The sequence below is a fragment of the Asterias rubens genome, chromosome 17 (assembly GCF_902459465.1).
Source record: "Asterias rubens chromosome 17, eAstRub1.3, whole genome shotgun sequence".
Classification (NCBI taxonomy): Eukaryota; Metazoa; Echinodermata; class Asteroidea; order Forcipulatida; family Asteriidae; genus Asterias; species Asterias rubens.
This window is the reverse complement of record NC_047078.1, coordinates 12,723,800-12,751,296: the sequence shown is the minus strand read 5'-3', so window position 1 is coordinate 12,751,296 and position 27,497 is coordinate 12,723,800. Positions and strand designations below refer to the sequence as shown.

The following is a 27,497-nucleotide window of genomic DNA, read 5'->3' as shown; positions in this document are numbered from 1 at the left end:
TATACAGTGCTAACACACATCGGTGTATATGGGTAAGAAATAAAATTAATATTCTTTATCCCCGATCGTTTGCAGTACCTGCTGCTAAGCATAGGATTCGAACTGCCTCTAGCCACCGGGCAATCTCGGTGGTCTAGTTGGTAAGACACTGCTCTAGAATTGCAAGGTCGTGGGTTCTAATCCTGCCCGAGTAAGATGCCTGTGATTGTTTTCACTTTTATTGAGCAAAGCACATTGTTGGCTTGCAACATAGTGACAGTTTCAAATCTTCAAGCATTTTGTTGCAGCAATTTAATAAATGAAGCTATATCTTTCATAACTTAACTGTTTATGTGGCTATATATTAAACCTTACTGTAACTCACTTTATATCTTCCTAGAACTGTATATTAAACTGAGAGACTTGACATTTCTTAATTAAACTTGGCACATTTTGAGAACGGTTGGCCTTGATTCACAATATGCATTTCTCGGCTGGTTTTATTTAACAACTTAATAACACTGTTTTAATAACACTGTGTTAGTAATTAAAGTCCAAATCACTTTTTTTTATCTTATGGTTTTAATTGGGCTATTTGTCACCAGCGTAAAAATGTTTTCTTACAATAAAATCTATAAAAAAAATAGAGCAGATAGGCATGCACAGTTTTAAACATAAAACAAATTTTAAGTGGGAAAAGTATTGCCCTCTGAGAAGGTTCATACTAACAGCTTAATTATAAAATGAAGGATGTTTAGGTTTGTAGTTAAACCTGCAATGAAATCCTCAAGTGACTTACTGGGTCTGAATGATAGAGTGGTTCACAGAACTTCTCCAGTGTGTACAGGTATTTGACATTGTCTCTGGCTTCATTAGCAGCGTCAGTAATGCGACAATCCAACTCCTTCCAGATCTACAGCAAGACAGAAATCAAAATGCTGGAAACTATAAATGTATGCATCTGAAAAACGTTGCTGGCAGTGTAAGCACTTTATGTAATCCACCATATACATAAACTGACAAACCTGTAGAAGTTTGAGATCGATCGGCCGTCTGGGTCACGAGAGAATATTGAAAAACCGATTACAAATTTTGCGTTGCATCGATACCAAAACAAAAATTAATAAAACGCTCACTGAGCGACAAACTCCAAATGCAAAATTTTATTATTTATTTCTCATCAAATATGAAATTTCAGACAGAAATATTTGAAGGGATGTTTTCTACTATCATCATCATCAGACCATGTAAGTTTTATGTAAATCTGTGATCTTCACGTTTTTTGTTTCTTACCAACTCCGTAATGTTCCTTTAAACTACAAAATGTAATTTAGTGCATATTGATGATGACACACAGCCGACAGCAGACATCCAAATCGCGGCAGGAGGAAAATGAGCTACCAGACACTATCACCAAAGACACAAATCTCAATCAAACCGAAACCCAACAACTCATGAGGGATTAGGCAACCTGGCACCATTTGATCAAAGCTGCTTCTACTATTCGATCTAAGGACCAAGGTTGATGATGATGATGATGATGATGACGAATGGTTCAGCTACACTTCTGAAATTCTTTGATAGTGAAGTTCTAATTAGAGAGGGATTTGAATGCATACCTTGAGAACCTTACTCTTTGCAACATTGAGAACGTTGATAACCATCTTGCATTTCTTGCTCTTGATTTGATCTACGATTGAATTAAATCGAGCAGTCAACAGTCTCCAATGTTCCAATTCAGCCAATGGTCCTGTATCGTCAGCTTCCTTTCTCATCTGCTCACTCTCAGCCAACACCTGAATGGGTTACAACAAATATTACTGGGGCCGATTTCACTAACGTCTATGTTTGCGATCATCGCTAACACACTTGCGATGAGATCGCAAACCGCAAATCCATCGCAATTGCGATGTCGCTAAAGTCATCGCAATTGCGATGACGTTAAAATGGAAATACAGTTTTTGTACGAGGCTAAAAGTAGTGACCTTTGACATCCCGCAACAAAATCGTCAGTCGTCGCTCGAAATGAAATGACATAAGTGCAGTTTATATGTAAATCGTTGTCATGTTGGTGCATACGAACTATTGTGGACGATGTTCAAATTTAATTCTAGGCATTCATTTACAAAGAGTTTAGGCATTTGTAGGCCTATGACCTCTATTATAATTTTAGGTTTTAATAAACAATTTTCGTAAATCTGTTGTTACGGTGGGATTGATGAAAATTCTGACATATCTGTCTCGTAATGTAAATTTGCCTAGGCCATTACATTACACATTTTTAGTAAAAATGATGGTTAAAAATAATCAAACCCAGATAGTACTATCTCCTTTTTACCGATATAAGCTCTCTTGGCTGCAGTTGCGTCGCTGATAGTTGTCATCGGCAATCTGAGTCTCCCAGGTAAAAGACTACAAGACTAAAATAATGTAGCACCACTAATTTTACTCTAAATCACGGACAAATTATACGTCAAGATACGTCATAACTAAGCACAGGATGGCGCAATGCATCATAAGTTTGCGATGAACTTTTACTTTGCGACCACTAATGAGTCATCGCAAGATTGTCATCGCTCACTAAAACTTTGCGATGAGCTAAATCGCTATCAAAAATCCATCGCCAAGTAGCGATGGATTTTGGATTTAGCGATCGATTTTGGCGTTAGTGAAATCGGCCCCTGGACCACATGCCTCCATAGTTTTCTTCTCAATCTATTATTGCTTAGTTGTTAGCACCTTGCTTTGAGTGTGGAAATAAATTTACACTTGAATTAAAAATAATAATAATAATAATTTTTGGGGTTGACCAAAGAATTGACTAGAGTGGGATTCGAACCAACGACCTCCGGATTAACGTGCCGGCGCTCTACCAACTGAGCTATCTAGCCCTATATTGGCGGTGTCCCTATTTTGTCAATATCTTTGTTCGGGGGTGCCAGTCAGAAGCCATACAATCGTTAACTGCCGTGTAGCCAGGGATCACACCCAAATTACAATACAACCTGGAAAGCAGCAGCCAGGGGATCACCTTAAGGGGATGCGACTTTTTGTTTCAGATATCAATCTAGGGCTAGATAGCTCAGTTGGTAGAGCGCCGGCACGTTAATCCGGAGGTCGTTGGTTCGAATCCCACTCTAGTCAATTCTTTGTTCAACCCCAAAAATCATTTCAAAATTTACCCAGTCAGTTTCCCTTGTGGTTTATATTGATATCTGAAACAAAAAGTTGCATCCCCTTAAGGTGATCCCCTGGCTGCTGCTTCCCAGGTTGTATCGTAATTTGGGTGTGATCCCTGGCTACACGGCAGTTAACGGTTGTATGGCTTCTGACTGGCACCCCCGAACAAAGATATTGACAAAATAGGGACACCGCCAATATAGGGCTAGATAGCTCAGTTGGTAGAGCGCCGCACGTTAATCCGGAGTTCGTTGGTTCGAATCCCACTCTAGTCAATTCTTTGTTCAACCCCAAAAAACATTTCAAAATTTACCCAGTCAGTTTCCCTTGTGGTTTATAATATTAATAATAAAAGTAAAACACAAACACATTCTGAAACAGCTAATAATTAGTCAAAATAATAATCAGTCAAAATATTGGTTGCCCTAAAAACCTGGATACAGTGATTGATGCTTGACTAACAAATGAATTACCTGTTCAATATCTTTACACCAAAAAGTAACAAGCTCGTCAAAGGCATCCACAATCTCAGGGTTTGCTGCAGCTAAGATACAATCTGATGCAGTGTCCAGTCCATCAATGTCAACAGTTTCACAGTCACGTAGCTGGATCGCACCCGAAACATTGGTTTGTGCACCTGAAAAACAAGTTTATCCAATATTCATAAATATCCCAGACAGTTTCGCTATTCCTATTGGTGGAGAACATGTCACATGGGGGTGTTTCAACGGCCGATAAAGCAGTAGCTGGAGCTGTTTAAAACCAGCTAGCTTCGCATGTTTGGCACGCAAGCTCATGTTCGCCAAACTACTATGCGGAACACAAAACATTTAGATATTAGTACCAGCGGGTAATATATACACACGCGTATACACAACCCAAACAATTGCGCACCAAACAATTTTTTCACAATTTTTTTTGAAATAACTTCTAAAATTCGCTGAAGAAAACAGATTGTCAAAGATTATCTATAATTAAAAAAACATTTTGCTTTGAACAAAAAGTCATTTATGAATGGGAATAAAAGAGTAGTGAATCGTTCTTAAACGGCTGTTTAAAACATTGCAGGGTCGTGCGATGAAGGGCCTCGCCTTCAGCTCGGGCCACGACCCTGCCGGTTTTAAATGGTTGTTAAAAGAACAATTCACTACATTACACCTCTCAGCATACCTACACATTCCTGTTTAGAATAACTGAAGTAAGGTTAGAATTACAACTACATTCTACATTCCTTGCATTGGACGCCATCATTTCTGCCAAACAATGGAAACATGTGCAAGAGAGTCTGCACTGTGAACGCCTCTCAGCCAATGATAAGTCTTCATTGACCTCAGTGATGAGGGGTCTGTTTTGGGCTTGTGATCTCATATGCAAGGGGTCTATTGCAGCATACTTAAAGTAAAGATGGATAAAACCTACTTCCAACATACAGCATAAAACCATCAAAAGAATCTAGGAAGCTCTTGTGCGTTTTCTTTCCATGTGGTGTATCTCCTAGTGCTCCCCAGTCCCCCATAGAATGAACAGCAGGCTTATAGATCTTACTGAGTACCCGATGGACACCAGGTAAGACAGTCAGTTTACCAGCACCTGTGGTATCTAGAAAACCATAGCTGATCTCCTGGAATATATAAAAAATACTTTATGTAAATCACATTCTTAAATTTTTTTTTTACACCAGAATCTTACAAAAGTAATAAGTAGGATTTGAAACTTTGCATGGTGGAAATACGATATAGAAAGGCTTGCGGTAACACCACGTAATGACTATCTCTAAATGAGTTGGGGTGGTTCTGAAAAGAACCGTTGGTTTCAACCCAATGTTTCAATCAGTATGCTCTGATCGTCTTCTGGAGTCTTCTAGAGAAAAAAAGTAACAAGCCAGTAAAATAGATGTGTACACCTTGTGGTTTCCAGCCTGTCAACCCCTGTATACTAGATTATAACATAATTGATATGCAATGTACTGACCTCATGTATATTACGTTGACTCAGTACCACATCTGTTTTACATCTCAAGAAGAAGATACATTGTCCTGTCAGACCCTCCTCCAAACCATTAGTTACAAAGAGGCGCTGCATTTGGGCTCCTTTAGCTAATGTAACAATACGACCAGAATCTATATGAAAACAAGAAAAGTTTTATTGATATGGCAAAGCAATGTAATAACAAATCTGAATTTCCATGGAAAGTTTCCTCTGAGCTAGAACCCTAACATTGTCCTATTAGGCCACAGGACATGGCCACAGGAGTGATGTCTCTTGTTAAATTACAATTACCAGCCCTCAACTTGAAAATTTCTCATCTTCTAGTTAGGGAATAACAGTGCGAGGACCCGGTCTTCACTGCGTGGTAATGACCTTGGTTGGTGGCTGGCGCTGTTAACAGACCTCGCCGAAATACCTTTTAACGAATTAAACGGCTACAATTTTCAAAATTTTCTCTGGACGATACTTCCAGACATATTTGAGCTTTTGATGGTTCCCATTTCTTTCGTGCGTTAATCACATTACTGATATTTGAGACCAGTGACTCTTTTAAATAATGATCTGTTCAGCGCCTTCACTTGGGTCGAAGGAGGCACATGATTGGACGATAGCTGTTCTTTGTGCATTAAAATGCGTGCATGAGCTCAGCGTCCATGTAGGATCCGGATGTCGCTGTAAACAAGACCATATATGGACAAATGAGTTTATACGCGCGCACTCCTCAAAATTGATACATTTTCAGCGCGTACGCGCAAAAGCGCGAAGTTTTGAAATGAAACTAACATGAATATAAATGTATGCTGATTTAGGGGCCCCTTCATCGCTATTTTCCAAGCCAGTCTTTATACCGACCGTTAATACACCCCCACATGACTGGGTTTTGACCAATCAGAGACTTGAAACCGTCCAAGGTATTTATTAATATGGAATATACATTGTGCAATTGTTGCAACATTCACAGAATAGCACACATTAAAGTGTGCGATGATTGTTTCCTTTACAATCTACATGGGTAATGTCTTAAGCTTGCTGTAGTTGTTGGTTAGTTTATTGCTTGGTTTATTGTGGTACCTGTCCTGTTTCATACATACAGTATAAGCTACAATGTGCTTATCAATGGGCTACTGTTTAAAGGGTGCAATCATTGCATGGGGTGGTGGCGATCTCTATGCATTATTCATTAGTAATAGGAATTGGGTCCTGATTGGAATGTAGATGAGGTAGTGTAAGGACAGGTGCCAGTATCCCAAGAAACCGGCCTTAAGAGTTACACTTTCTGTCTGGGAATTAAAGCTACACACATTTAGAAGGGGATACAAAAGTACAGGTAGTCTAACACTCAATTAAAAGAAATGATGGCACATCAAAATAACTCACCATGATTAGGAGCATCACCATCTTGCAAGAACAACATCAAGCACTTGGAGCCATCCTTCTCAAAGAATTTATCAAACAAGTCCATCTGCTGTGTAACATAATGAAACAATAAACAGTCATTTTGAATGGAAGCTACATGTTGGTAATCAAAGTTTAAGTTATTGTTGAATTGTTCAAAAACCCTGCTACGGTTTCAACTTGGTATGGTGCCTGAAGGAATTTCTGCCTCAAGCCATGGCCAATAGTTGGCCATGGTTTATTATTGGATTTCCGGACCTGCTTCTCAATGCAGTTTTCATTTTTGCTAAGGGCACTTCCACTTCCATTCGAAAATCATATATTCTATGGTTAACTTTGAAGGGACACCCAGGCCAAGACCAGCGCAACAGTCTGTTGTCCAGCTGTATCAAACAAGTACGAAAAGGTCTTTTTTAAATAAGGATGCCTAAGGCGAGTCATGCTAGTACCTCTGCTGAATCCAGGAGATGTTCTTCAATAGCAGGTATCTCAAGTCCAGTATGTAGCTGTACTATTCCCATGATGTGCCGGTGGAGAGGTGAAATACGTACACGGCGCATTTCACGAGCATCTTTAGCTCTTGCCTGAATAAATTAATCAACAAGATCCACTATAAATTGGATACTTACACCTCCTAGGCAAACACTTTTCAATGTCATTTATTTAATCGTTTTTTAACAAACTTTAAGGAAAAGTTCTCAAAAACTAAAGAATACATAAGTGATTGCTTGAATTACACTAACAAGTTCAGTAGAAGTTTGGTTCATGATGTATTTTTGTATTCAAGTTATTTGAATAAATTACTGCACATTAATTCCGATTGTTGTCCGTTCTTTCACAACTTTAGAAGAACAAGACCATTCTGAGATTTACCTGTCTCTCCTTCAGCGTTTCCGCCTGTAATGCCCCTACAAGACTCTTTCTCTGTATTCGTACCCTTGGATGAATACTAAGTCTCCGTTTATCTATTGGATGGTCACCATCTTCATGAGCATGTGACCCTCCACTGGCATTCAAATCCTCATGAGACATCGCGTTGTTACATGCATGTCATATCTAAATAAGTCAACAAACACAGTACAAATCAGATTTGTTTTCTAGGAAATCTTTCAAACAAGACCAGGGCCCAATTTCATAGCTCTGCTTACCGACAAATTCTACGCTTACTGTCACAATTCTCCACTAACGTAAAAGCGCCGAATTTCTACGCCAGCAGTGTAACCGTAGAATGCCCTGTGGAGTACGCACGCGCAGAAGCCAACATTCCCCGCTAACCCGTGAAATACCCTTGACGTTAGCACTAAGCTTGGGCGATATCGATTTGTTTTATTCACGATATATCGCCGACAATATATCGCGATATTCGATATAATCGCGATTAATTAAATTTGACATCATCAGTCTTCAAACTCCCAGTGAAAGTTGTAGAAGAGGCAGTCATAGCATAAGAGATGTGTTCTAATGACCTATTCTTCTGGTTTTACTCCAAACCTATGGGGTGCAAGATGTCTCAGATAAGAAATACGTCGCGATATAATTGCGATATTTAATCGATATCGCGATATATCGCGATATATCGATATTTCGATTAAAACCAAATCGATCCGATATCTAAATCGTTTCCAAATTAGTATCGCAATATTCGATAATATCGTGATAGCGCCCAAGCTTAGTTAGCATAGAATCCCGTGCTTCCGTAAGCGCCAATTCTTTGCTTAGAATTGGCGCTTATGGTAAGCAGAGCAATGAAATGGGCCCTGTTCAGTAGAAAATCTTTCAATCAAGACTCGTTCATTAGTGGAAATAATGCATGATGGATACAATGCCAGAAATTGGCGGTGACATGTGACGATCACTCTTAGCCAGAGCTGAAGAGCAGGCAGCAATCTCTTTATCCTGGGGAATGTTTGTGAATAAAGAGGACACATCAAAAGTACCAATGATAGCTGTGCTAAAGACCTGCTTCTGAATACTATTTGACAAAGGAAGTCACAAAAACTTATTTGGTAAAGAGCAATGAAGACCTGTATAAAACATTGCGAAAAATGGCTCCATTTGAACTTTTTGAGAAAGAGGTAGTTCTCCCTCAAATAATTAACGACTACAGCTGAAGCCTTTATTTTGCATTTGAAAGCCTAATGCAACAACAAGGGTTGTTTTTCTTGCATTATTCTCTTGCAAATTCGAAGACCAATTGGTCCCAAATTTTCACAGGTTTAATATTTTAAGCATATGTTGGGAAACAACAAATGAAAATACTGGTCTTAACAATTACCAATTGGCAAGCAGTGTTTTTAAGTTTGGGTCAGTGAGAGTTTAGTTTTAAATATAATTTAATAAGATCTTCTTAACTAATTGCTGTATTCATTTCTCCAAAATTATAATAGCATTTCAGGCACATATATTTCAAGCAAAGTTTGAAAAAGGGAAATTTGGGGCTAAAACAGTAGGCCTAAACACTTTTAATCTGTCCTGGGGTGCGTTCCACTCGCACAAACGACTCGCAACTGTTCGCGCAAATGTTTGTTATCTTTTGAACGATTGGTGCGTTTACGCGATGTCAATATAGCGGCGCCCTGAAATGAAGATGGCGCGCACCATATGTAGTTTTTATTTTACTTTGTTTTTGCTGCAATAGTCCTCTTTTTGACATCATTATATCAACTAGTAACCTTTGTTATTCCAAATCTGCATTATCATCCACCGAAATACAATGTAATTATGTTTGTGACAAAGAAATAATACCGTATGCTTGTCCGCCATTTGAAAAACCACTCGCCAACACCTCAGAACTATGTTCGCCTAAAGTTGCCAACGTTCGCCAACGGTGGCGGCGAACAACTCGTTCCACTTGAAATTGTTGGTGAACGTGCGCAACTGTTGGCAACGTTTGCGCGAGTGGAACGCACCTGTGGTATCATGGCCCGGCGATGGGTTTCCAAAAGGATAACGGGGGATAATGTTCACAATAAAAAACTAAATGATTTTTTAAAAATCATCTAGGCCTAGGCCTATCTAACCTTATTACACTCTACAAGTACAATAGTACAATACAACTTACAACACACTTTCACTTCATCGTGTGGTGAAATCTTAAAAGTTTTGGTCTTCTGTTGCAAGAAATCATCCGCCATTTACAATTTTTCTTACAACAACAATAAACTAATGTTACATTAAATACAAAGTCATGATACATGCAACATCTCATGGGGAGACGTGACATTCTGCATGTTCTGGGTCGTACACAATGTCCGCAATTAGTTCTGGGCCTATTGCCTATGTTATCATGGTTATTGATAATTCACTTCATTCAATAAATTGAAACATGAAAGTCATCGCTTTTAAGCATCGCTTTAGAAGTATGGATAGCATATTGGAACTTAAATTTTCAATAAGGCCTACCACCAGTACCACGATCATTAAATAGGAGACCCACGGACGGCGAGGTAAAATTGATGGAAAATGTCGGTATCTATCTGCTGCCACCACTTTTTCGCCACTGTATAAATAAATGTAAAGTAAGATATTTACTAAAATGAGTAAATTCTTTTTGTAAAAAAAATAGGGAACGGAAAGATTCCTCTTGATTCGTGTGAACAATCGCCCCTTCTCATCCAAGGGTCAAGGTCATCGGTCACTGGATTAGAATTAGATGGAAAACGGAAAACAAAATTGGTGATCACATCGATCATAGAGTAAGGACCGACAACAAACAGACGACCCACTATAAAATAAGTTGTATACTTCCTGACTTCGTCTTCGAGAACCTACCACAAGACGTAAGACGACAGTTCCCAACCATGTATGAAGCACAGCAAATTGTTCGGTTTCAGCACTGATTCAGGTACATGTATAGTAGCTAGTTGAACAACGCAACACACGTTCTGAAAAAAAATCCGAAGTTGATGTTAACGTACGTATTGTGTGTGCTGCAGCCGCTTGATCGTGTGGTGGTGGACGTGTGTGTGAACGATCGACAAAATGGCTGCTGCGGCGATTTACCTAATCAGCAGCAGTATTAATACCATGTCATCCGCCAAATTAAAAAAAAGCCCTTCACAGTACAAAAACAAATAATAATATTATTAATAATAAACAATGCAATAAAACAGGAATACTTTTGAATATTTTGTTCGAGACACACGTAACATTTTGAGTGTTTTTCATTATAAAGACAAATCGTGAATGGACTACTTTAGTACCCGTGTAGGTATACACAAGAAAATTGTTGTTGTTCGGCGCTTGTTAAAACTTCTAACCAATCAAAATGTGCCATTGAAATTATATTTTGTTATTTGGCGCGCGCGCGCCGCTGCTAATCGTCTGCTTTAGATAGCTGCTGCATATAATAAGCATGAGCCTTTCCAAATCTGTGGGAAGTTATACCCATCTTGGGAACTTGTGGAAAGATCATAAAACTGGCAAACAGCCTCTTGCAATCAAGGCTTCCAAATAAATTAAATGCAAACTATAGACCTACAATTTATCATTAAATAAATAATATAAGTAAGCTAGTTAAGTTAGACCGCTGCATGCGTGACCCATTCAATATTTCCTGCAGTGTACCTATTTAAAAGGTGATGCTCATGATCTTGGTAACAGTCTGTTTTTCAGCTGTCATGATCAAAATTGTGGTAGGTTCTATGGGCCTACCCCACGGGTCGATTGGAGCCGTTCTTATTTTTGATTTATGTTAAAGGTAGTTCAGGGTCAGATTGGAAATTACCCCGAAAACAAATTGTTCAATTTGTACTGAAAGACTAGGCCTACACTTATAAGGGTATAGTAGCACCCTGCTAAATTATTTCTTCCGAAGTGCTCTCGTTGATCAATAAATGTCAGAAGACTCTCGGATCTCCTTAGATCACCAGTGATGTCCGTTTGAATGGTGTCCTCAAACATGGTAACAATAACACTTGGATCTGGGTTTTATTTTTAGTTTTTTCTGCCCACTCGCAAAGAGCAGTATATTTAGGAGTATGAAGATTCCTATTGATATATGTAAAATAAAGGTGCCAAGATACATGGTGATCACAGATACTCTATTATTATTAAAATGACTGCAGCAATAAATCTTAGCACTACTTAGCCCGATCATCTCATCTCAAATGGCGGAGAAGAAAAAAAACTTCTTTTTTTTCATTTCAATTTTTTTCCACAGGACTTAGGAAAGTACCGAGTATACAGTGCTAACACACATCGGTGTATGGGTAAAAAATTAAATTATAAAATTTAACATTCTGTATCCCCTATGCAAATTTAACATCTCTTATAACAACAATCTTAACATAGACAGGTGTCCAATCCATTTGGGGATAAACAACAGCAAGCTTGAGTTTTTCTGCACAAACCAAATAGACAAATGCAGTTGCACAACAAGTTATTATATAAACAAAGTTAATCGACATTGAGCTAGTTGTAAAGGCAACATCAATTGTCTTTTACATCACAGGGAATAAAGGAAATTCAGTATTTAAACATCTATTTTTTAATCTTTTCTTTTAATCATCTTGTAAAACTGATAATTACAAACTGTATCATAAGTGTTTGTATTCCTAGTACACCAAACATTAAAGTGACTAACTATGCTATTACAAGAGGCCAACTGTACAGATAACATCATATTACCAGGTTCCAGAATAGATTGGTCTTGGTCTTTATATATAGCTACTCGGTTTATTTGGCTTATAAAACTGCAGCTGGTCAAAAGTAAAGCTACTACCAGTAGTTATGATGCCTTAGTAAAAATGATCAAGCACTTGATATAATGGGTAAGTGAAACAATGGCACAAAACATTTGTGTAAGGAAAGTTCTCTGTTCTATAAATGGTCAAGCAGCACTGTACAGGTAATTCATCTTAATACACCTTATGCACATGACTTCAAACAGAGGTTGATTCTTGGCCAATCCTCTGCGCAGCGCGTACAAATCTGTGCGTTTCGCTTGTTTCGTCACCGTTTAACGTCTAAGATGGCGGCTGGATGACGTCAATGCATAAGGTCTATATTAAAGGGACAGAACACCTTTGGCAATTACTTTAAAAATACTAATGACCACAAAAACGTATTGGTATAAAATAGCACTGAAGAGCTGTTGATATTATAAAACTTTGTAAGAAACAACATTCCCCTTTGAAATAATGTAGTTTTAGAAAGAGGTATTTTTTTCACACAACAAAAATTGGATCTGAGAAAGGCTTCAGGCATGAAGCCTTTTTCATTAGGCATCTAAGAGCACACATTTCTATACAACAAGGTCGTTACTTCTATCATTATTTTTTTGCAACTTCGTTCAAATTTTCCCAGTTTTTTTAATTTTATGCATATGTTGGGATACACCAAAAGAAGACTGGTCTTTAACAACTACCAAAAGTATACACACGTTATGGAATACATACAAAAGATTTTCATGTATGACCTTGGCACTGAAATGTTATCTGCTATAATTTTCATACAAATATTATTTTTAACAAGATGGGGATGAACTGCCGTCGATTAAATTCAGCAAACTCTTCCTAACTTGGATTATTCTTAGGACTTAGAATGAGTTCAGTTCCTTATCCATATACGTGCGGAACACATTGAACCCATCCTGTAAATTAGGATGAGTTACTGTTCTGTTATTAGTTAACACACTAAGTATTGTTTGAAGCTTTGCATGGTGTGGAGAAATAGGAAGAAACTATAAATAAATAGTAAACTTGCAAGTACAATCTCTTTTGTGTGAGTGTTGACTCCGAGAAGAGCCAGTTTGGTATCCAGTTTACCATTTATTTATAGTTTCTTCCTAGACACTGGACACTATTGGTAATTGTCAAAGACCAGTCTTCTCACTTGATGTATCTCAACATATGCATAAAATAACAAACATGTGAAAATTTTAGCTCAATCGGTCATCGAAGTTGCGAGATAATAATGAAAGAATAAAACACCCTTGTCACACAGAGTTGTGTGCTTTTAGATGGTTGATTTCGAGACCTCAAATTCTGAATCTGAGGTCTCGAAATCAAATTCGTGGAAAATTACTTCTTTCTCGCAATGTTATATATATCATCAACATCTCCCCATTACTCGTCACCAAGTAAGGTTTTATGCTAATAAACATTTTGAGTAATTACCAATAGTGTCCACTGCCTTTAACGCACTGTTTTAATTGATAATCTAACACATCATCCATGGTCAAGCTTCACGGAATACCTTTTCTTGACCTTAACCAGAAATAAAGTAGAGGTTAATTGAAGAAAAAGTGTTTCAACACTCACAGCTTGTCATCCAACAAATCTGGAGACACTGATTTGGTGTGCATAATTTTACAGCATTGGGTTACGTATCGTTACGTAACACTACCAAGTGTATTATAACACTACCAAGTGTGGGGAATTCAAGGGGAGTTTTGAACCATAGCTCTTTAAGCTGAATGCAGCAAGATGAAAACAAAATCCTAAAAACTTAATTATGTACAATTTATAATATAACAAACAAAACATTAATTTGGGCTTTACCTTGAAACAAGAAGTTTGTTTTGGTATGTAAACTTTTACTGCCCAGTAAATACAATTATCTAACTATTATCTAACATGAATCATTTCTTCATGTTCACCATGGGACTCATGATTTCATTTGATACACTCTGAGTTAAAACTCAGTTTTACAGCATGCAAAAATCAACCCCCATACGGATAAATGTCTGTTTTATTATTATTATTATTATTATTATTATTATTATTATTATTATTATTATTATTATTATTATTATTATTATTATTATTATTATTATTATTATGACATGGTTTGTTAACTGCATTGCTTGAGTGCTGTAACTGGGTACTGCATTTCCCACAGTAAAGCACTGAGTGGAGACACAATGGTTGACCAAGTGAGAAGACTGGTCTTTGACAATTACCAAAGGTGTCCAGTGCCTTTAAAACCATTCATAAACAATCAACTTTCAAAGGTGGTGAACAGTATACCAGTAATGTACACAGACCCATATGTGCACTGTGTGTAGCTTTCACTACATGATGACGATATCATACAGAAGGATGGCAAAATACATCTATAATTCTAAATCATGTGGAAATTGAATGGTCAGACAGTAGGAAGGTTAATTAATACTCAAACTAAACTCAATGGGTTTTGTGAAACCCAATACTAAATACTACGCCATAAAAGCAACTAAATTAAACAAAAAAGCAAATAATTATAAGTTAAAAACATGTTACTGTGCCATCACATTTTAAAAGCTTGAGCTCATCTTGAAAATAAAAAGATGTCAAAGGTTAACTCATCTATCTACTAAACACATAATGGTATACCATTAAAACAATGACCAGATTCAAAAATTATGTACAAATTGTCTCACCTCTACACTTATACACACATCAGGTTATTATAAAAACAAACACTTTCCCATAAGAGAACTTAAGTCACAAAGTAAAACTCTGTATCAATGAGGCCTCCAACCATTAAACTTGTTTGATTTTTTTCTTTTAATTACCGCCTGCCAAGGCCTTTCATATTTTTCCAAACCTTCATCTGATCGGTTTTGTGATTCAAACATGGATTCATGAACACTTTTCTAACTTGATTAGATAATGGAGGAGAGAATAAGTCCAAATATTTTGGACACTTCTCTCATTTGTCACCGAGGCCATTGACCTTTAACCTTGATTTCCTTTCAATGAGTTCTTCCAAGAGTTTTCAACTTCATTTATCAAACTTTATCTGGTCCGTTTTTATAATTCAAACTTGAACTCATGAACACTTTTGATAACAATACCAAAACTTATAACCCCTTAATCATGATGACATGCTCTAGGGCGCCGAACAAATGTAACTAGTAAAAGAAACTAGTCCAGTACAAATATGGACAAATTAAAATAAAATAAGAAAGTACAACAATAGGAGTCAAAATGCTTTAAAACATTCAACCTTGATGCCTGTTTTCCAAGTTCATTTGGATTGTGAATAAGTAGTGTAAATACTTTCCTCAGTACATTAATAGGCAATGGATAGTTGGCCATCAGCAAACTGCTCCATTAGAAATCAGTATTTGGACATCTGAGTGTCTAACCTGCATTAATAACAAGAAATCTGTGTAATTTTAATAATCTTCTTCTAATTTGAAATGGACCCTTTTCATGAAACATGCTAATTAAATTCCTGCATGCGTACATACCCTGTTGGTCATGTTGGTTGGCAAACGCCATAGAGTTGTCACTAAGCAGACACACAATCGCGTCTGCGTCACGCTTCCATTACCTGTATACAAAACAATGTGATGTTCCCTCGTTTTTGCCAACCAAAATGTTAGTGCGCACACACTTTATGCAATTTACATATTTCATGAAAAGGGTCGCTTGAAGAGCATCCTGCACATACTTATTCAGCAGTCATCTGGATAAGTGTTAGAGGTGCATAGTCCTGCCTCAATACACTGCTGTGTTTCATTCTCATATGGCGGCGATATGAATTAAATGCAGTGAAGTTTGTGCCACAACATTCACATTGACACGCCTCCTCACCCTGGTGGACTTTCCTGATGTGATTCTCCAAGAAATGCTCAGTAGAGAATTTCTTTTTGCAAGATGGACAAGAATGTTCATAAACTTTGTGGACAAGCATGTGGCGACGAAGGTTCTCTGCTCGCTTGAATACTTTATTGCAGACATCACAGGTAACAGGTTGCTATGAAATAAAATATAAACACAATCATTGAATCAACTGACTTGCATGTCGTTATGACCAACGGAGAAGAGCAACGAACTCAAGCTCTGGTGTTTCAGATCAACAGAGTCCTTCTCTAACACTTGTGTCCTTTTTTGAAAGAGGATAGGTCCTAGAACTATGCAGGAATTGTAATTCTTTACTCTAACAGGATAAAGAAAGTAAGACAAATGTTCCATTTCTATGCAGATTAATAACTCTTTGTTGACTTTTGTTGACTTTTTGTGATCCAAATGTTAAAAACATAGTCATAATGTAGGATTCAAGGTGGAGGGCACAAAATGAAAACGAGTTCATACTGATTTGGCTCACCCTGGATAAATAAAAGAAATAACAAAAATAATAAATCGCTCTTGATTGATTGAAAGTTATGTTTATTGGGATCTTCTGAATCAAAATGACATTTTTCATACATAGACCAAAGATATATTATCTTTTCAGAGTGCCTTTCAAATTAGAACAGTTTCTTTTCATTTTAAACTTACCTCCACTCCATGGCCCATGACATGTCTATTGAAGTTACCTCGTTGAATGAAGCTATATTCACAGTGTGGACATTGGTAATGACGCTGATTGGTGTGTAACAGAAGGTGATGTCGTAGACTGGATGCTACTTTGAAATATTTACTGCATATCTATATAACAAACATCAAACCAATCAATCAATAACTAAGCAGCATAAACCCTGCTCGCTGCTCTAAAGATATCTGTAACTGATTAACTCTTTTATGCGGTTGCTAGTGACCTGTTAAATCCCTTCAGAAAAATCATTGTAAAATGAAAAACAAAGATCGCACAATTTTCAGAATGAGAAAAAGGACTCTTGAGAGTGCCATTGTGGTGTTTTTTTGCAGAAATAATCTAACTGGTCTTGGCCTTGGCCTTGGATGTTGTGACTCGGTATTGACCTTAGCCTCTGAGACCCAGAAATCTGACTTGAAGGTCCTGGATTTGACTACAACACTGGGTTTTACTGGTAACAAAATTCATTTTATCACGACACTCACAGATAAAATACATTATCCATTGGACACACACAACTGTTGTGGTGCCTTCTTGGCTAGTTTTGTCATGTTAGGTGGACTTGCTTAACCCTGTCTAGTTAGGTGGACTTGCTTAACCCTGTCTAGTTAGGTGGACTTGCTTAACCCTGTCCAGTTAGGTGGACTTGCTTAACCCTGTCTAGTTAGGAGGACTTGCTTAACCCTGTCTAGTTAGGTGGACTTGCTTAACCCTGTCCAGTTAGGTGGACTTGCTTAACCCTGTCCAGTTAGGTGGACTTGCTTAACCCTGTCTAGTTAGGTGGACTTGCTTAACCCTGTCATGTTAGGTGGACTTGCTTAACCCTGTCCAGTTAGGTGGACTTGCTTAACCCTGTCATGTTAGGTGGACTTGCTTAACCCTGTCATGTTAGGTGGACTTGCTTAACCCTGTCATGTTAGGTGGACTTGCTTAACCCTGTCATGTTAGGTGGACTTGCTTAACCCTGTCATGTTAGGTGGACTTGCTTAACCCTGTCATGTTAGGTGGACTTGCTTAACCCTGTCTAGTTAGGTGGACTTGCTTAACCCTGTCTAGTTAGGTGGACTTGCTTAACCCTGTCTAGTTAGGTGGACTTGCTTAACCCTGTCTAGTTAGGTGGACTTGCTTAACCCTGTCCAGTTAGGTGGACTTGCTTAACCCTGTCCAGTTAGGTGGACTTGCTTAACCCTGTCCAGTTAGGTGGACTTGCTTAACCCTGTCTAGTTAGGTGGACTTGCTTAACCCTGTCCAGTTAGGTGGACTTGCTTAACCCTGTCTAGTTAGGTGGACTTGCTTAACCCTGTCCAATTGTGGACTTGCTTAACCCTGTCCAGTTAGGTGGACTTGCTTAACCCTGTCTAGTTAGGTGGACTTGCTTAACCCTGTCCAGTTAGGTGGACTTGCTTAACCCTGTCTAGTTAGGTGGACTTGCTTAACCCTGTCTAGTTAGGTGGACTTGCTTAACCCTGTCTAGTTAGGTGGACTTGCTTAACCCTGTCCAGTTAGGTGGACTTGCTTAACCCTGTCCAGTTAGGTGGACTTGCTTAACCCTGTCCAGTTAGGTGGACTTGCTTAACCCTGTCCAGTTAGGTGGACTTGCTTAACCCTGTCCAGTTAGGTGGACTTGCTTAACCCTGTCTAGTTAGGTGGACTTGCTTAATCCTGTCTAGTTAGGTGGACTTGCTTAACCATGTCTAGTTAGGTGGACTTGCTTAACCCTGTCGAGTTAGATGGACTTGCTTAACCCTGTCCAGTTAGGTGGACTTGCTTAACCCTGTCTAGTTGGTCTATTTATGACTGTGCACATTCTTCCCAGGCTTTCTCGGGATGTCCTTTTGCAATTGGCAGGGCTCCCTATTTCAACCAATCAAGTGCAGTAGGATTTGAAACTTTGCATGGTGGAAATATGGTATGGAAAGGTTTGCGGTAACATCGTGTAATGACTATCTCTATGAGTTGGGGTGGTTCTGAAAAGAACCGTTGGTTTCAACTCGACGTTTCGATCAGTATGCTCTGATCGTCTTCTGGAGAAAAGTACAGTTACGATATAAAGAACATCGCCAGGCTGCATTTGTGCGACAACTTCACTTCGGTTCCGCTTCAAACCAAGTCAACACCAATAAGGCAACTCAATGTGTACTGTTGTGATTTATTGAATCCTCAGAAAATAATGACAGTCCTAACTAAGACTCATGAATCGCACATCTTAGCTTTGACTAACAAACATTTAATTGAATACTTACCAAACATACAGAGCCTTTTTCCACAGATGTCGCTTGCTCTTTATGGTGGCCTCTAATGTGCTGTTTCAGTCCGTCTGCTCGGCGAAATCTACTCCCACAAAACTCACATACATGATTCTTCTGCTCATCATGTCTACCTTTATGGGATTGAAGACTGCTGTCGGAGATAAACACCTTACAACACGTAGGACATCCATGGAAGTTATCAAGAGTAATATCTTCAGGCAAAGGGACGCGGTAATGTTGAGTTTCATGATAAACCAGATCATCTTGGGTTGGGAAGAATCTTTGACATGGTATGCAAATCAGTCCATTGGATGTCACACTGTGGTATTTCTGGGGGGGGGGGGAAAGAAACGCAAACTTTAGAGTGTCACACATTACTCACTCTGTAAACTCCTCTTAAAGGATCCGGGTACTTTTAAAATGTCCACAGAATAAAACTGACATTGTTTGAAGGTAATGATAGTAGAAAACTTCCCTTCAAACATTACTTTGTGGTGCTGTAGTTTTTGAGCAATGAGTAAAACAATGTCACAAAAATAATTTACGTCTCAGTTTTAGCATGTAAAAACATATTAACCAGTTATGGTACGTTATGGTATAATACCATTGGTTAATACGTTTTTACATGCTAAAATAATTTTCGTCTCACTAGGTCTGTACCAGAACGTAAACGAAAACCAAAACGAAAACCAAAAATGGACTTCATGCAACGTCCGGGCAATGTAACCTTAATTTTGATTGGTCACCCGATATTCTTACACCAGGAGCACTGCCAGTCCCCTCAATACTGGAACGTATGCAAAACTTTATTGTTTGAGATGAGAGGGGGTTGGGTGGGCGCACCACGACCATGCCCAGGTTCACCGACAGGCACTTGTAGCCCCATTGTACACTAATGTCGGCGCACAAAGATTAGGCATACCTTTCACAATAAGAGATGAAAGTACAATACAGCTTAGAAGCCGGGCATGGGCGTGTTGCAGCATGTTGTTGGTTCAACCCACCAAATTGAATTGAGTGAAAATGTGGAATATACAAATTAAAAGCCTGTTTCACACTAGTTATTCCCAGGAAATTCCCAGGAACTTTTGGTCGATCTTTTTCAACTACTAAAGCCCTTTTCAAACTCTAGGTGTTTCCTGGGGTTTGATCGTAAGTGTAAAACAACCGTCGCACTCCTGGGAAATAGTACTCTCGGGAGTTATCTAATTGGGATAGTGAGAACGGTTGATGGGGTGGCGGTGGGGTTAAAAACTCCATGGATTTTCCCGGGAGTTCATGAAAAATTAGTGCTGGCCATCGCCTGCAATACAGAAGGGGGGATTTTATGCCATTTAGGTCAATAACAAACGAACATAACAAACTGTTTCAAACGCTTTTCAATGGACAAACTTGACCAACGCAAGGCAACGTGTCCCTTTAATTGTGTAGCCTTACCTGTAGGTGATTAAGCAGAGGTTGCAGCCTAGTAAACTGACATGGACATAGATGACATGAATGAATCTCATCCGTTTTATCTTCAATTTGAATCAACTCCTTCACTCCCTCTCTATTTGTAGCCACTCGTAGATGCTGAAACTTATGACTATCAAAACTGAAGCGCTTGTGGAACTCTTTATTGCAAATTTTACAAGTGTAGATCTTGTCACTGTGAGTTTGAGTATGGTATCTCATGCTTGATTTATTGGAATACATTTGCAGGCATATTTGGCATTCATACACATTGGCTGTATTACAAACATGTTCAGTCATGGTATCAATCGACACAGTGCGATGAACGGATACACTGCGATCAACCGATACAGTGCGGATCCGTGTGGTCAGGCAATTATGCTTTTTCAGGCTGTCTTTTCGGCGATAAGTTTTGTCACATTTCTCACATTTGAATTCCACCTTTTTATGATTAAGTTGATGCCTGTGTAGTGTCCCACGACGTAAGAAGACACTATTACACTTATCACAATACAACTTTTGTGATTCTGGTATGCCTAAATTGTTTTCAGGATGGTTACTTAGTATGTGTTCATGCAGTGTCAACTTTGTAAGTGCACTGTACTCACAATATGCACACAAACAGACTTTTTCCATATGAACAGAAGCTTCATGAATTCTTAATCCTGTTGAAGATGAGAATTCCCTGCTACACTCAGCGCAAGAATATGTCGAATCTGACTCCATCTTTGTGGTTTGTACTTTATGATCTTTGACATGTAAAAGGTATTTGGTCTGATTCCAAAATGTAACCTTGCACGAAGTGCAACTAAAGTTCTCTGTATGTAAAAGCTGATGGTGTAGACGCAGTGCATGAGTTGTAGACAAATACCTATCACATAACGGGCAGCCAAGGTTGCCATCTTCAGTACCATCAGTCACCTCATTCTCTTTGTGAATGCTCTCTATATGTTGTGATAAGTGTTGTGTTGTCAGACAGATCTTAACACAATGTGGACACTGCACTGGATCTTGCTGGTGTTCTGTCTTGATGTGATGTTGTAGTTGGTCTGTAGAATCTAAAATCAATGAGCACTCATGGCAAGATCGAACACTTTCCCTCCAGATCCGATCTTGTAATAATTTATATTCCTCATCAGTCATGGTCTCCCTTTTCCCAAAGTGGCTGGTTTTCTTGGGGCTTATTCGTTTACGTGCTTTCCTGCCAGGCTTAGACTGTTTCCTACGATCAGATTTGCTCCGATGTTTTTTTTTAACTCGCTGACTTTTTGGCGATTTTTTGGGTGATTTTTTCAGTGGAGTTTCAACTGCAGTGCAATGTTTTTCAGTCGATGTGTTTGGTACTTGGTCATCAGAGCCTGAGATGTCCTGAGCCTTCTCTGGAGATCTGAGTAAATCTAACACATCAGTCTCTGACGTCTCTGTAGAAGGAACCGTCTCTGCAGAAGGAACCGTCTCTGTGAAAAGAACAAATTGCAGATAAACAGAGGTATTGTTTTAAACCAAAACATTGAAAACCTGAACAAGACCAAAATACAAAAGAAAATATCTTACAGCCGGAGACTTTACCCTCAAATCATACAGTATATCACACCATGTTTAGACAAGCGCTCTAGAGTCCCACTGAACCAAATAAGAAGCGAACTCTAGGTCAAGCCAAATAATTTATGTTTCAGACGAACACACTTGATGTAAACTGCTGGAGATAAGAATATTTTTGTGAATGAAAATGCGCCAAACAACGATACCAGGACGAATTCATAGGTTGCTGGAAACTGAATCTAATAAAAAAGTGTGCATCGTACCAAGGTAACGTGGTATTCCATCCTACTAATTGTAAATAACAGGGTCACTAACAATGAGAAGTCAGTATGTCAAGTAAAATGGTTATTGTAAAAAGCCATGGTATAACAATATGGGGAGCCATAAATATGTACCTCCATTCTATGACAGCTGAACGACAAAGACAACGAATACTTAAAAGCTACCTTTTTTCATGTTCTTCTGATTACAATAGATTTGACATATAATTTACATTATGTTTGGGTCAAGACCGACGTCTGAAACCAAGACGCTCCAGAGTCATTTCGAACGACTGCAACAGTCGTTCGACTTCAACTCGGTCCTTACTGTATCACACGTCACATTTTTCATGTCCTTAATTCAATAATTTGCGGCTAGAGAGCCCATCTGGACCGGGTCTCAGTTTATTGAAAACGATGAGCATACTGATGAAAGAAAGCTAAATACGATATAGAAGGGTTTGCAGCCACACCATGTAGTGACTAGTTTTAAATAAGTGGGGGTGGTTCGGAAAAGATTTGTTGGTTTCACCTCTTCTTCACAAGACGATCAGAGCATACTGATCGAAACGTCGAGATTAAACCAATAGTTCTTTTCAGAACCACCCCAACTCCTTTAAAGATAGTCATTACGTGGTGTTACCGCAAACCTTTCCATATCGTATTTCCACCATGCAAAGTTTCAAATCCTACGTAAAGTTAATTACCTTTCAAAAGTGGTTGGTCTAATTGGATTGCATAATGAGGTGCATACCAAACCCTCAGCGCCTCTCCAGCAACAATGTCTCTTATGACTGTAAAATAAAGACCACCTTTGTATGGATAGACGATCAGATTCTGATTAGCTTCCTCGGTTGCCTTAGTAACAAGAGACATCCAGTTACACTTCATTTCATCCGATGTGTCCAGAAGTACGGATTCTCCATCTTTCTTGAAGATCTACACAAAATCAGAAACTTTATTATGAATATCAAAAAAGCATAAAGCTGGATTTTAAGCACGATGTATACTTCATTATAATAACAAGAATGAAATTTTGTACAGATGTTTTTCTTATTCAAACAAGGAACAAAACAATTTTTAAGGAAATAAAATGATAATTTGAAGCACTGAGTTTACATGGCAACCTCTATCAGTCATCAACATGTATGCCTTGCTAGTGCGTACGTACATGTACATGTACTTGGTAATGACTGTCTGGGTGCCATACACATAGTGCACAGTAACTGTATGTACATGCAGTCCTAGAAGTTGCCTACATTAACAAACCATGCACCTGTTGCAAGTAGAATACAGTTGCTTTGAAAAGTACATCAATCTTCAAAGACTGGACTGTTTTATTTCACAATCTGCGGAGCCAACTGACTTTAAAACCTTTCCAGACATGGCAGATGTCTCATCAATTCACACACACTCAAACGTATACATGTAAGGAAGTCATCATGGAGTACATGTAGATGTACAAGTGTTGGGGCCGAGCAATTAAGAGCACCAAATTCAAGCTCTGGCGTTTCTGATCAGCAGAGTGTGGGTTCCAATCCCCAGCCATGACACTTGTGTCCTTCAGCAAGACATTTATAGTGTTGCCAATGCTTCGTCCTTCGGATGGGACATAAATGTGTAGTGTAACGCATGTAAAAGAACCCAGTGCACTTTTACAAGAGAAGGGGTTCGCCCCAGTTTTCCTGGCTGTGGCTGCTTAATGCGCCGTAGCACCTTGTAAACCCATAGAAGGTGCTAAATAATTGGGTCTCAGAATTCATCACGGCAAAAACCTATCTTTCTGAAAGTTTGTACATACTCAGCGCCTTGAGTACCTTGTTTTGTAGATACATGCGCTATATAAGACTTTGATATTATTATTATTATAGATCCAAGAATGTGCAATCAATATTCTCACCTTGAGGATAAGTCCACTTTGAGTACCTTCGTCATCCTTCGTACTCTCAGTTGCTTCAAGAGGACCAAATTGAGTTCTTCGAGCTATGTTCCCTTTAGCAACTACCTGGCGCTGACCTTCAATGGTTTGAAGGTACAGGCTAGTTGGCAATGAGGCTACAGCCCGGGATAAAGTTGGTGTATCTTTGATGAAGATTACTTCACCATGTTGAGGGCATTCTGGACCATGACATCTCATGCAATCTATACACCCTGGAAACCAACAATTAAAAAAACACTTCCAGTATTGTTCAATGTGACAAAATATTCCATACATACAGGTGCGTTTTTTAAAGGGCAAGGGCACCAAGGCATTTTCTCCTTGGTGAAGGCCTACTGATGTCCACTGGAGCATTTCAAGGGCACCAAGGCAATGACCAGGGGGCATGGAGGCAATCGCCTTCGTTGCCTCAACAAAGTATCGGGCATGAAAATATTGCTACGTACGGAACAAGTTACCAATGAAAATACAGAAATTGAGCTCCCTTGCTTTAAAAAAATAAAATCTTAACACTTGAGAAAAATAGTGATTTTTTAACACTTGAACCCCACTGGCATTCTTTGCCCCGATGCAAAATCGATTAATTGTTTATGGGTAAGTTCAGACAGCGTACTAAGTTAGACCCAAACTGGTTTAACTTTTACGAGCAGCAGGGGGTTGGTCGTAAAAATAAAAACCCCTTGCGTTCAGACAGCACTGAGTTAAACCCGATACGGTTTATCTTTGGTTTTAAGAGGTCAAAGCAAACGCGACCCCGTTACTCTAACATCTTGTTTATTGGCCTGTTCATTTGTCACCGTGTGTTAACATAATGATTACGGAGGTCAATGGGTCATCCGTTGTGAGTTAAATCGGATGTGGTCTTTTTATTCTGTCCAAACACATCGTAAAAGATAAATCCAAAGCGATCTAAAGATAAACCCCCTACCTGTACGATTTATCTTTCGTGGGTTTAACTCGATTCGGACTAACTTAAAAACCGTTCAGACACACAGAGTTGAACTCGATCAGGTTGAACCATGAGTTAAACCAACTTTAGTACTGTGTCTGAACGACCTCTATGGGTGCGTTCAGACACGGTAGCCTACTAAAGTTGGTTTAACTCCTGGTTCAACCCGATCGAGTTCAATTCTGTGTGTCTGAACGGTTTTTAAGTTAGTCCGAATCGAGTTCAACCCACAAAAGATAAACCGTCCAGGGAGGGGGTTTATCTTTAGACGGCTTCGGGTTTAACTTTAACACTGTGTGTGGACAGAATAAAAAAGACCACATCGGGTTTAACTCACAACAGGCGACCCATTGACCTCCGTAATCATTACGTAAACACAGGGTAACCAATGAACAGGACAATAAACAGGATGTTAACGTAACGGGGTCGCGTTTGCTTTGACCTCTTAAAACCAAAGATAAACCTTATCGGGTTTAACTCAGTGCTGTCTGAACGCAAAGGGGTTTTATTTTTACGATCACCCCCTGCTGCTCGTAAAAGTTAAACCGGTTCGGGTCTAACTTAGTACGCTGTCTGAACATACCCAAAGTGCTCTCTTGTTTCCAAGCTTGTTATATTAACTTTTTATCATGTATAGTTAGTAGCTTAGTATGTCTTGACTTGTTAACATTTATATTACCTTAGACAATTTCAAAAATGATTTTAAGGTGTATGTTTATTCTAAAAGTTGAAGCTGAAATTAAAAGTACTCACAAAGCAACTCCTGATCGTCCACTTCCATTTTCAAGTCAAGTTCCTTATAGCAGTCTATAAACAGGACCTGTAAAAACAGGAGAAAGTTATTACATTTCTGCATTCAATAAATGTGGGTTCACCGTTAGGTTACAATGTAAAACCCAAAGCTAAGCTTTGCGTATGGCTCTCTTCCTACATCCGTCTCAAAATTACTTTAAAGGCAGTGGACACTATTGGTAATTACTCAGAATAATTACTCAGAATCAAAATAAGAAAAGAATCAAAATAAGAAAAAAAATTCTGACATAGTTGAACATGCATTAAGGCCTACTTCTAGAAACTATATAATTATAAGGCTCCCCCGGTAACCTTATTTATAGTTTTCTAGAAGTACATCAGGCCTACCTACTCCTAGAACTATGAGGTTTTGTTCCGCTATCGTATCCCATCTATGATATGAGGTTTCGTTCCGCTATCGTCTCACATCTATGATATGAGGTTTCGTTCCACTATCATCTCCCGTCTATGATATGAGGTTTCGTTCCACTATCGTCTCCCGTCTATGATGAGGTTTCGTTCCACTATCGTCTCCCGCTATAGTTTTAGGTAGGAGTAAGACCTACCTACATGACATAGGCTACCATTTAATTTTTGATATTGACTGTACACATTTTTCCTGTTATCCTATCGGAAACCCATGACACCCCTCACCACAATAACTATGTTTATAAGTTTTGTTTTTGTTCTGACTGCTGACCGTTTTTAACAGGTGCAAGGTTTGTATTTGTGCATGTTACGAGTTTGCTAGTTGGGATATATAACCTAGTTGCGATAACGTAACCCTAGCTCCTGCCGACGGTGTAGCCAGAGCCGCCGTCGGCAGGAGGGTTACGTTATCGCAACTAAACGTAACCTAGCCCTCCTGCCAACGGCAAGAGATTTACGTTACGTTATCGCAACTACGAGTTTGATAGCTATGTATGATGAGTATGATGAGCATGATTGATGAGGTGCTAAGTTTGCAAGGTGCTGAGTTTGCAATATGCCAAGTTTTTTGGTTCCGAGTTTGTGGGTGCCTGGTCATGCTGGTGGGTGCCGAGTTTGCTAGCTAGCTAGGCTAGGTCATGCCCAGTTTGCAAGGTGCTGAGCTTGTTGGTGCCGAGTTTGCAATGACTGTGCTGAAGCATGTAGCTAAAAAAACGGGTAAACATCAGTCAGTCTTTTGTTATTTCACGACACTCTATTGATCATTGATTTGTTTGAGTCGAGTTTATTTTTCCCCATTCCCGTACATCCGTAATGACAATGATACCATCTTGACAATTATCCTAAAACACCAAAACATACCTTCAAATTTCTGTCAGCGACAAAAAATACTTTATAGCACCGTGCTGTCTGGGTAGTAAAGTTAAATTGACGAAGTTAGAGAGGAGGGTCGAGTCAAAGTCGCAAATGTGTAGCTCCTTCTAGCTTGCCGTCCCCGCGCTGCGCGCGCTGCTGATGATCGACCGCTAAATTTGCTACACAATTCACCGTATCGAGGAGAGCGCCCTCACAGTACAGCTAGCTGTTCTTCTAAT

The 27,497-nt window shown here is 38.9% G+C and overlaps 2 protein-coding genes and 2 non-coding genes across 4 annotated transcripts in view; 1 reads left to right on the top strand and 3 right to left on the bottom strand.

The window, feature by feature from the left end:
* Positions 1-7,123, bottom strand: part of LOC117301515 (dynein heavy chain 8, axonemal-like) — a 142,916-nt gene extending 135,793 nt beyond the window's left edge. The window contains exons 1-7 of the mRNA XM_033785541.1: positions 6,993-7,123; positions 6,526-6,613; positions 5,131-5,279; positions 4,579-4,780; positions 3,633-3,796; positions 1,599-1,775; positions 779-892 (exon numbers count right to left, since the gene is read on the bottom strand). Coding sequence (XP_033641432.1) covers positions 779-892; positions 1,599-1,775; positions 3,633-3,796; positions 4,579-4,780; positions 5,131-5,279; positions 6,526-6,613; positions 6,993-7,103 — 1,005 coding nt within the window. The 5' untranslated portion in view covers positions 7,104-7,123. The remainder of the gene's footprint in view (positions 1-778; positions 893-1,598; positions 1,776-3,632; positions 3,797-4,578; positions 4,781-5,130; positions 5,280-6,525; positions 6,614-6,992) is intronic.
* Trnan-guu lies at positions 2,798-2,870 on the bottom strand. The gene has a single exon. It is a non-coding gene; the product is annotated as a tRNA-Asn (tRNA).
* Trnan-guu lies at positions 3,051-3,123 on the top strand. The gene has a single exon. It is a non-coding gene; the product is annotated as a tRNA-Asn (tRNA).
* Positions 7,124-13,613: 6,490 nt separating the features above from the next.
* Positions 13,614-27,387, bottom strand: LOC117301307 (PR domain zinc finger protein 15-like). Its single transcript, XM_033785199.1, has 8 exons — positions 27,265-27,387; positions 25,936-26,002; positions 24,195-24,445; positions 23,002-23,233; positions 20,478-21,949; positions 19,035-19,370; positions 16,755-16,904; positions 13,614-16,230 (listed from the first exon to the last, which is right to left on the bottom strand). The coding sequence occupies exons 2-8, from the start codon at positions 25,961-25,963 to the stop codon at positions 15,925-15,927; spliced, it is 2,775 nt and encodes a 924-aa protein (XP_033641090.1). The 5' UTR covers positions 25,964-26,002; positions 27,265-27,387; the 3' UTR covers positions 13,614-15,924.
* Positions 27,388-27,497: the final 110 nt, after the last annotated feature.